Source organism: Lactuca virosa, chromosome 3 (assembly GCF_052849685.1).
Source record: "Lactuca virosa cultivar CGN04683 chromosome 3, Lactuca_virosa_CGN04683_v6, whole genome shotgun sequence".
In the NCBI taxonomy this organism is placed as follows: domain Eukaryota; kingdom Viridiplantae; phylum Streptophyta; class Magnoliopsida; order Asterales; family Asteraceae; genus Lactuca; species Lactuca virosa.
In genome coordinates this window covers 78,964,272-78,975,330 of record NC_136428.1, presented here as the reverse complement: position 1 = coordinate 78,975,330, position 11,059 = coordinate 78,964,272, and the positions used below count along the sequence as shown (strand labels likewise).

General features: G+C 39.6%; 1 protein-coding gene across 2 annotated transcripts; it reads left to right on the top strand.

Annotated features, from left to right (window-relative positions):
• The first annotated feature begins 5,812 nt into the window (after window positions 1-5,812).
• LOC145166061 (uncharacterized) lies at window positions 5,813-9,480 on the top strand. 2 transcript variants are annotated; one of them, XM_079084989.1, is made up of 9 exons: window positions 5,813-6,255; window positions 6,707-6,821; window positions 6,907-7,100; window positions 7,200-7,373; window positions 7,571-7,684; window positions 8,143-8,216; window positions 8,398-8,524; window positions 8,940-9,073; window positions 9,166-9,480. In XM_079084989.1, the coding sequence occupies exons 4-8, from the start codon at window positions 7,233-7,235 to the stop codon at window positions 9,012-9,014; spliced, it is 531 nt and encodes a 176-aa protein (XP_078941115.1). In that variant the 5' UTR covers window positions 5,813-6,255; window positions 6,707-6,821; window positions 6,907-7,100; window positions 7,200-7,232; the 3' UTR covers window positions 9,015-9,073; window positions 9,166-9,480. The 2 variants fall into 2 exon arrangements, with proteins under 2 accessions (XP_078941115.1, XP_078941114.1); XM_079084988.1 differs by having other exon boundaries at window positions 7,181-7,373.
• Window positions 9,481-11,059: the final 1,579 nt, after the last annotated feature.

The following is an 11,059-nucleotide window of genomic DNA, read 5'->3' as shown; positions in this document are numbered from 1 at the left end:
GAGGAGGAAGTGCAGAAGACTCCTTTCCGGACACGTTATGATCACTACGAGTTCGTGGTGATGCCCTCCGGGCTCACCAATGCTCATGCCGCGTTCATGGATCTTATGAACCGCGTGTGCAGACCGATGCTGGATCGGTCTGTGATAGTTTTCATTAATGATATCTTGGTCTACTCCAAGACACAGGAGCAGCATGAGGAGCATCTGCGAGAGGTCTTGGACACTCTTAGGAGGGAGGGCTTGTACGCCAAGTTCTCCAAGTGTGAGTTCTGGTTGCGCGAGGTGCAGTTTCTTGGGCACCTTGTCAACCAGAACGGTATTCTGGTCGATCCGGCCAAGGTGGAGGCCGTGATGAGATGGAAGGTTCCGAAGTCTCCATTCGAGATTTGGAGTTTCCTGGGATTAGCCGGCTAATATCGGAGATTCATCCAGGATTTCTCCAAGATAGTCGTACCCTTGCCTCGGCTAACGAAGAAGGTCGTAGCCTTTCGTTGGGGGCCTGAGCAGCAGGCAGCGTTCGAGACACTGAGACAAAGATTGTGCGAGGCGCCGATCTTAGCCCTGCCAGAGGGCGTAGAGGATTTTGTAGTGTACTGCGATGCGTCTATTTCGGGTTTGGACGCAGTATTGATGCAGAGAGGGCATGTCATCGCCTACGCCTCGAGGAAGTTGAAGCCCCACGAGGCGAACTACCCGACACATGATTTGGAGTTGGGGGCAGTTGTCTTCGCCCTCAAGATTTAGCGACACTATCTCTATGGGGTTCGATGTACCATTTACACGGACCATAAGAGTCTGAGATACCTCATGGATCAGCCGAATCTGAACATGAGGCAACGTCGGTGGTTAGATGTGGTGAAGGATTATGATTGCGAGATCCTTTGCCTCCTGGGGAAGGCCAATGTGGTGGCCGATGCGCTTAGCCGTAAGGCAGCGCCGATCAGAGACATTTGCATGCAGATGACAGTAGTGACTCCACTGTTGGAGCATATTCGAGAGGCCCAAAAGGAGGCTATGAAGGAGGAACATCGAAAGAGCGAGCGTATAGTGGGTCAGGCTTCCTCCTTCGACTATGATAGCCGAGGGTTATTGACTCTTCACCGTAGGGTGTGGGTCCCCTATCATGGAGGCGTGCGCCAGATATTGATGGGGGAGGCGCACAAATTCAGGTTTTCTATCCATCCCGGAGCGACGAAGATGTATAGAGATCTTCGTCTTGACTATTGGTGGCCCTGCATGAAGCGGGATGTAGCATGGTATGTGGAGCGGTGCTTGACCTGCAGGAAGGTCAAGGCCGAGCACCAGAGGCCACACGGCAAGATGCAACCGTTAGATATTCCCATGTGGAAATGGGAAGATATTACCATGGATTTCATCACCAAACTTCCCAGGACCGCGCGGGGAGTGGATTCCATATGGGTCATCGTAGATCGATTGACCAAGAGTGCCCATTTCATACCGATCCAGGAGAGTATATCGGCCGAGAAGTTGGCCGACATCTACATTCGAGAGGTAGTGGCTCGACACAGAGTGTCAGTCTCCGTGATTTCAGACAGGGATGTGCGATTCACTTCCAGATTCTGGAAGAAATTCCATGACGAGTTGGGTACTCGTCTACACTTTAGCACCGCTTTTCACCCGCAGACGGATGGACAGAGTGAGCGGACCATCCAGACTCTGGAGGATATGCTGCAGGCATGTGTGCTAGACTTCGGTGGAAGTTGGGATACCTATATCCCATTAGTTGAGTTCTCCTACAACAACAGCTACCACGCGAGTATCGGTCGTCCTTCCTTTGAGATGTTATATGGGAGGAAGTGCAGGACCCCGATATGTTGGGGTGAGGTGGGCCAGAGGGTCATGGGGAGCACCGAAGTGGTGCTCAAGACGACAGAGAGGATTCATCAAGTTAGGAGCAGGCTTCAGACTGCACAGAGTCGGCAGAAGAGTTACGCCGACAAGCGCCGATCGGACCTAGAGTTCCAGGTCGGGGATATGGTCCTCCTGAAGGTGTCGCCATGGAAGGGCGTCATCCGATTCAGGAAGCAGGGCAAGCTGGGCCCCAGGTATATTAGACCCTTCAGGGTTATAGCCCGGGTGGGCAAGGTGGCGTATAGGCTGGATCTGCCAGCGTAACTCAGTCAGATCCATAACACTTTCCATGTCTCCCAGCTGCGGAAGTGCTTGGTGGATGACTCGGCGGTGGTACCTCTGGAGGATATTCAGGTGGATGACAGCTTGAACTACATTGAGCGGCCTGTGGCGATCCTCGACCGGAAGTCGAAGGATCTGAGGAACAAGAGGGTCGAGCGTGTGAAGGTGCAATGGAAGCACCGAAAGGGCTCAGAATGGACGTGGGAGCCGGAGGACGAGATGATGGAGCATTACCCAGAGCTTTTTCAGGATCGAGCAGCAGACTTCGAGGACGAAGTCTAAAATAAGTGGGGGAGATTTGTAGCACCCGGTTCCTGGTACGTATTTTCATTCAAGTAATTATAACATTTTGGCCTGGGACTCGGCGAGTTGAAGGTCCAACTCATCGAGTAGAATCGACTTTGGACACGGGAGTTTAGTGACCTACTCGACGAGTCGGGGAACCGACTCGACAAGTAGGCGCTGTTTGGACAAAACCCTAAATCCGAGGGATTGCACCCTATTTAAACGTCTTAATGCAGCCTCCATCGTCCCTTATGCTCCCAAAACACCTCCTACGGAAACCCTAATTGTTTTGTGAGATCTAAGACCATTTTTGGTGATTTTGGTGGTTTGTGATCACAAGGAAGAAGGAAAAGCTTGAGGAGCCAAGAGGAAACCAGAAGATTTCGAGTTTGTGCAACATTACAGTTCCTTAGAGGTATAAAGCTTATACCTTGTTCATTCATGTTCTAGATCCCTTTTTGGAATGAATTAGGGATTTTAGGAACCACGTTTGGTGGCCAATCATGAGTGCAAGCATGGTTGGGGGTTAAGACTCCAGATCCAAGGTCCTTAGGGGACTACATGGAGTAAAGTGGCCAACTTTGTAGCCATAAAGAGCCACATGCACATTTAGACCTCATTTTTGGGTCCATTAAGCTTATACTCCCATGCATGCACGTAAAGTTCGTAACTTTACGTGCTAGATCGATCTTAGAAGCCCAGATCTATCTTTTGGATAAGTGTTGTACATCAGAAATCGAGAAATAAGACTTGGACAACATCGACTCAGCGAGTTATTCTTGGAACTCGGCGAGTCCAGGGCTTGAGTCCCCAGTCTGTTGAGGTTCAAAGGGACCCAGATGAGTATTAGAAGGGTATTAGAGGGGTACAGGGGAGTGACTCAAAATATTAGACTTAACCATGGACCTGGGAATCATAGGACTCGGTGAGTGTATGAACAAACTCGGCGAGTCCAAGGCAATCTCCCAACTTTTGAAGATGAACTCGATGAGTTGTTCATACAACTCGACGAGTTGTGGACTGGACATGTTCATAGGATGAAGGAGAACTCGACGAGTTGTTCATACAACTCGGCGAGCCGGATGAAGATTCATTCGAGGATATTATAGAAGGGAACTCGTCGAGTCTTTGCTAAACTCGACGAGTAGAGTCGGGAGAGGGTCAGATGAAAGGAAAGGGACTCGACGAGTTGGCGGCCCAACTCGACGAGTTAGGTCAACTGGAAGTTGACTTCGACTGAGGCTTTGACCTTGACCAGGGGTAAATTAGTCACTTTACCCAAAGATTGGTTAGCAGTGTTTGACTAAGTGTCTTTATGAGAATTGCAGCCCGGGAGTTACCGGAGCAGCAGTCAGACATTTCCCGATCAGCATTTCAGCAGTCAGCCTTACGAGGTGAGTTATCTTCCAGTAGGGGTGGGTCTACGACACCAATGTCGGTCACCAGTAGATGATTATGTTTGAGATGATTATCTTTGTGATAATTATCTGGTTGATATGATTGTGTTGAGATATGTGCTAGTAGTAGTAGGGCGCACAAGTCCCTAGTTACCGGTTGAAAGATACCGAAGACGGTTACCGGTTGAAAGATACTGAAGGGGTTGACAGAACCTACACATGCATAGTAGTATGTTTATGATATGTTATTGTATGATTCAGTATGCTTATGTTATGATCATGAAACCAATATGTTTATGCTATGGATTATGTGATAGGGATAAGGGGGGAAATAGTCCCCAGATACCGGTTGGAAGATACCGAAGGGGGGGGGGGGGGTTAGCTCCCGGGTACTGGTTGGAAGATACCGAAGGGGAGGGTAGCTCCTGGTTACCGGTTGAAAGATACCGAAGGGGAGGATAGTTCCCAGTTACCGGTTGAAAGATATCGAAGGGGAGGGTAGCTCCCGGTTACCGGTTGAAAGATACCGAAGATTCTGTGCTATGGGTATGATGGGGGAACTCACTAAGCTTTGTGCTTACAGTTTTAGTTTTGGTTTCAGGTACCTCTTCGTCTAAGGTAAAGGAGCCGGCGGTGTAGCAGCGCATCGCACACATATATGGTTTCCGCATCGGATTTCTGGGATTGTACTCTGATTTACATTGTTCTTGATTATATGGTTTTGAGACATGACATTATGTTTTTACAAGTAATATGAGATTGATGATGTTTTGGTAAACTGATTGGGATTTAAGTAATTTAAAAACGAAATTTTTGGGCTGTATGGTATGTGGTATGATGGGGGAACTCACTAAGCTTTGTGCTTACGGTTTTCAGTTTTGGTTTCAAGTATCTCTTCAGCGAAGGGGAAGGAGTCGGCGCGGTAGCTGCACATCACACACACACCTGATTTCCGCATTATGAGATTCTTGGGATTGTACTCTGACATTATTAGTATTCCACCTCATGTTTTATGACATTGACTTATGGGATTATGGATTTATATGATATTGATGAGGTTTTTCAGTAAATTGTTTTACAAGTAACATAATTAAAACAAAATTTTTGGCCTTGAAAATTGGAATGTTACATTTAGGGAATACAAATAAACATTTAATCGACTCTGAACATACATTTACTAACAAAACCCTACATTTCAGTTAACAGACTCTGTCCTACTCTCTACTATAATATTCCTTAACTTATGGTTGATATTTTCACAGCAACAATTGAGCATCCATAATAATTTAAAGACACCAGATGTGTATATTGATACAACTTCATTTAGAGACACCGGATGCGTATCTTGCTACAAGATGATTTCCAACGTATAGCTCATTAAGCCAATTTTTATTAGTTTTGTCTATTTGATGAAAACATTGAAACCAAAATTAATAAATTTTTGATTATATGATTCGATATGATGTCAAAAATATTTTTTCCAAATGATTTAAACCACAAAATTCCTTACTCTAATTTTTTGTCACTACTAGAAAAAGGGCTTTCCTTGGCAGACAAATTACGACGGACATCAGCTCTATGACAGACCCAAAAAAGTCTGTCATACTGCATAAAATATCAATGATTTGCACTAGTTAAAAATGTCTGTCATGAATTTATTCGTTAATGTCTAAAAATTAGAAAAAAAAAAGACACACAATATGTTTTAATGTCTAAATTAAAATTTTTTATTAGTTAATTTATTTAACAGTGTCACTAAGAAAATATAAATAAATATTTTTCAGTATAACTTGTAGTACCTGAAGTACCCGTCATCTTTTCTTGGTATTATTCTTGATCCCCGGAAATATTTTATATTCATTAAAAAACTAAAATAATTAAAATAATATACTAATTATGAAAAAATCGATAAAAGAAAGTTGTGATTTAACTCACCACATGTGTCTCCAAAATAACATATATGTCTTGATTTGTTTTTTATTTGCCCTCCGTGGTGTTATTTCCTAAAAGCCCTAGTATACCCTGTTCTTTCAAAATCGTCAACACCACGAAAATCAAACGAAGAGCAAACATCGATCGATTAGGGTCGATGCGCTCAAAAAATTGACTCGTCGAATCGCGACTGCCGGTCTGCCACCACCGGTCACCCCTTGATATCTCCTTCATCGCCGTTTCAGTCATCGTCCACCCTCACCAGATCGTGAAACATTTCATCTCTATTTCCGTCATTTTTCACCAATCGCCGACACGCCACTGGTCACGCCATGGCCTTCGTTGCTTTTACATCGATTCGTGACCGGTGCCCTATATTCACTTCTTTTACTTTGTTTCCTCCGCTATCACTAGCAGGATCGTATCACTCTGTTCTTAATCCACGTTTCTTGAAGCTCGGACAGAGCCTCATCAAACATGGCACAAGGTATATTCTCTCTCTCTAAACTTCATTTGTTCGCATTTCAATCAGGTGCAATTTGAGTACTTGTATTCAATTGATGAATTTGCAAATCAAGACGAGTTTTCATTCCCACACTTTGTAAATTTCACAAGTTTGAGATTTAAATTGTATGAACGTTTGAGTTGTTACTAAATGTTTTACTAAGTGGTGTTGGGAAGATTTTTAAATGTGGATCGAGTGAATCCAGTAGTATCTCGGCCTGTAATGAAGCAATGGATAATTTTTCATCTCTGATTACTCAGAAAACTCATATTGATATGAGCAATAGCAGAGCTAGATTGGAGATACTCCTTAATTTCGTTAATGTGGATATTAGTTACTACTAACACATACTTCGTTTTGGAATATGCAGTTAGTGTTTTTACTTATTAGCTTTCCTGATTTAAGGCAACCTGACATTTGAAATTTCTTACAGATTATGGATTTGGAGTAGTCAATTCAAAGGTGAAGATAATCCATGTGACCGGAATAAGTGACATGGATCCTTAGTTCCTTACAAATGGTCTAAATCAAAATGGAGATGCGTAATGGTACTTCACATGTCAACCTCATATAAAGAAACTAGTTTTATTATTTTATACTTTCATTCTTTAAATTTCAAACACATTTCAACAGGTGAGGTGGGATGAAGATGCTGGTAACAACAATCAAGAACGAATCTCTCCATGAGTGGGATGAAGATGTTGGTAACAGCAATCAAGAAGGAATCTCTCCATGAGAGATTGATCTTTCGGGTGTATCTGTCCCACTTTTAAGCATTCACCCTTCTCTAAGATTCAAAAAACTTCGGTCCTCTGCAACTGACACAGGTCCTCTGCAACATTAAAACCAATATTAAAATTAGTGTAAAATGTTTTAATCATATTTATTATACTATTTGAAGAAGTAGGTTTTTGCAACTAACACAGGTCCTCTGCAACATTCAAGTCTTTACAAAAGTGATGCCTTCTCTTTTTGATCCAAATTTTGAAGACTTTTTTATAAACACTTCAGATGCATATCAAGTCAAATCTCTAAAACTTGAGATCATTTCTTCCATTGCTACAGATGAATCAATCTCAGTTATCTTTCAAGAATTGCAGGTAGTTTTATTAATATATTTTAAAAAAGATTGGATTGAATATATTATTTATTAGCTTTAAAACCATTTATAGGATTATGTGAGAGATCCCGATGGGAGATTATGTTTGAATTACAGCTTTAAAACCATTTATATTATATATATATGAAGGAATGGAATCTGAGAAGTTTTGATGTTTTTATTTTGGTTTGGATGCAGGGTTTGATCACAACAGAGAGAAGTGGTGTTGACCCAGCAGCTTCACCATTTGCAAAATCCATTGGAGAGGTTCAAAGTATTGGACTCCGGGAGGGATCCGATCTCCTTCAAGTGGTACATTACATATCTTTTCTAAAATAACTGCTAAATGCAACGTGCTTCCATTTATGTATTTGTTTATTATAAAATCATGCTTTCATTTCTTTTTTTCTTATCAATGCTCATCTCCTTGAATTGAAGTGATACGTCTCTTTTTTAGTTACATACCTTCTTTTGTTCCTTTATTTTAACATTCTACTTTCATTTTTTAATAACAATGTTGTACTTTCAATTTTTTTGTCTTGTTAATACTCATGTCCTTGAAGTGGTAGGTTTTTAAATTAAGAGAGAGCTAAATTCAAGAAATAAGAATGCACTTTCATTTATCTGTTTACATTAACATCCTACTTTCATTTCTGTTAGTTACAGCATTGTACTTGCTAAACTTTTTCTTATTAAGGCATCTCTATAAACTTGTGCTGTTCTTTTCAATTTCATATGGAGGCCTCAGATTTTGATGTTTTACATTACAGGTCAAAAAGGTCAAACCTCATGTCCTTGTTGGTTTTTCTGGAGTTGGAGACTTGGAGGTATTTTCAATGAGCAGGTGCTTACTTACTTTTTTCACTGTATTTTAATTTTAACCCAACTTTAATGTATGTCTTACTGCTATAACTGTAAGTCTAATCTTTTAAAATCTTACAGAAAGGTCCTTGTAATTGTTTTTTTTTTTATTTTTTATTTTTTTTACAAAATTAATATAAACTTGATTTTTTTCATATGATCAGGTTCGGAAGCTTGTGTTTTGGAGGACTTAGCAAAAGCTATCAATCTGGTGCATATCAGGAGGGATCTTGTGGAAAGTGGTCACGCGTTGCTAAACCATGCTTATCACAATCAACAAGAATACGAAAGGTATGAGGGTGGAACTGGAATCCGTGATCCCGACGGAATTGGAATATGTGATTCCATTCCGATGCCAAATAAACGGAGTTTAATTCTATCTGAATGTGAGAATCATGGATTCCGACAGAATTGGAATCAGTTATTCCGATTCTGTGATTCCGTTGGAATCAGAATCCGTGATTCCATTCCGCTGCCAAATAAACGGAATTTAATTATATCTGAAGGTGGAACCAGAATCAGCGATTACGACAGAATTGGAATCAGTGATTCCAACGGAACCGGAATATGCAATTCCATTCCTCTGCAAAATAAACCGAATTTAATTCTATCAGAATCCTTCAAATTCCATGCTTGGTGAATTATACGGAAGTATACTACGTTCTTTTGATTCCGATTCCAATTTCTGATTCCATTCCTTTTGCAGGACAACAAGCTATTGTCTAGATTTGGCTTTCTGAACAAGAGAAGACGATTATGGAAAAGTGGTTGCCCGAGTTAAGGAATGGAGTTGTGAATTCTCAGAAGAGTCTTGAAGATTGTAAATACGTGTCTGGATTGGTAAGTAAAAACTTTTTTCCTTACAAAAAATTTGAATTTTTTAATATATTTAATTAATAAATGAAATATTTAAATATGAAATTGTGATGTAGTTGGAAGAGTGGTGGGAACAACTGGGATCAACGGTTGTTGATTGGGTGACGGTTGATGGGCAAAATGTGGCGGTTTGGAATAATCATGTGAAACAACTTCTTGCTTTTTATGACAAGGAACTTTTGTGAGTCTGTTTATTTTTATTTAGTTTGTGTATATATTATATTATATATGGTATTCTTGTTATAATATATGGGTGTGTATGTGTTCTTGATTATTTAATGTTTTAGGGAGGGATTTAATGTTAGGTTTAGTTTGTGTATATATTATATTATATATTTAATGTTAGGTTTAGAGGTGTGGGTTGTATTTTACTTGGAATGTGTGAATGTTAGGCTATGTTTTGGTAAAAGAAAAATGTTTCAATTTAAGAGTGTTATTTGTTTTCAGGATTTTATACATCCTTCCAACTCATAAAATTCATTACATTAAGGATTAAATATGTAATTTAGTCTGTTTAATATTTGGTACAAATTTAGAATATATATATATATATATATATATATATATATATATATATATATATATATATATATATATAACAATGACATACAAAATATGTCGTAAAACTAAAACTATGTCAAAAATCATGACAAGAATGTTACGAATTACGACATACAAAGTCAATTGTAAATGTATGTCGAAAACGTGTGTCGTGTATGTATGTCTTAATTGTGGGTCATAAAGGTCTGTTGTAAAATTTATGACTGGCCAAATGCCTGTCATTATCCTTTATGACATGGCTTTCAATGACAGACATTTGTCTGTTATGTATAGGCATTTACAACAGACAATGTCTGTCAAGGAAAGCCTTTTTTCTAGTAGTGTATATACATATGGGACTTTTATGATGTTCTAATATTATTGTTTATAAATGTCCTCTAGAATAAATATGATGGATGCACAGCCGCAACAACAATCACTACCATAGCCTGTGTAGAACCTTCGAGAAGAGGCTTAAAAACACTTTATTGGAGAAGGAATGAGACCACTTGATACCTACCTGCATCTGGACGGGGCTATATTGCAAATCTTCAAGGAGAGGGATAGCCACTTGGGCAGAGGAACTCCAGGTCTGTTAGACTTTAATGTCTCTTGAGAGTATTACTTATTTATGTTGTAATGGTTTAAATGTATTAGTTACTTCTATTTGCAGACAAAGTCAGAAAGGGGCGAGCTTGAAGCTTCTTAAGAGTCCTGACAAGAAACCTTAGTGGGAACAAGAGATAATCGGGTGATAACATCCTACTTTTAATGATATATGGTTAGTTATTAATATTTATAAGCTCATACTTTTAGTTTAATGATAGTTTGCTTAAGCTCATATATGGTTAGTTATTAGTATTTATAAGCTCATACTATTAGTATTAGTTACTTCTATTTGCAGACAAAATCAGTAATAGCATCCACCACTTTGCATTTTTCCAACAAATCATTATGATGTAATTTCCTGTATTAGAAAAATACCATGTTCTTGAATTTTGATTAAATTCAATTGTCATGTAATGATGGAAAAAACTCATTGTTTGTTGTATTTGTTTTGCAGATATGAGTGAGGATAGAGGATAAGAACTGCTATACTTGATGTTTGGGATAATCCTTCTATGATTGGATCATGGATGTTCTTTCTTTTAAAATTTTAATACAAGTTTTTATAATGTAGTAGCAACTTACCAAATTAATGTTTTTTGTGTGTGAGACTTGATTTTTCTTTGATATTCTTTTTATTGAAGCTTATTATGGTTGTGTACTTGTGTTATTTGGCATGTCCACATTTACAAAATATTTCATCCATGATTGGTAAGAACGGTGACAGTGGTGTTGGGTTTATAGAACTAATAAAAAATCATTTAAAAAAAGAAATAGCAAAAGGACCCAGTTGCATATAACAGA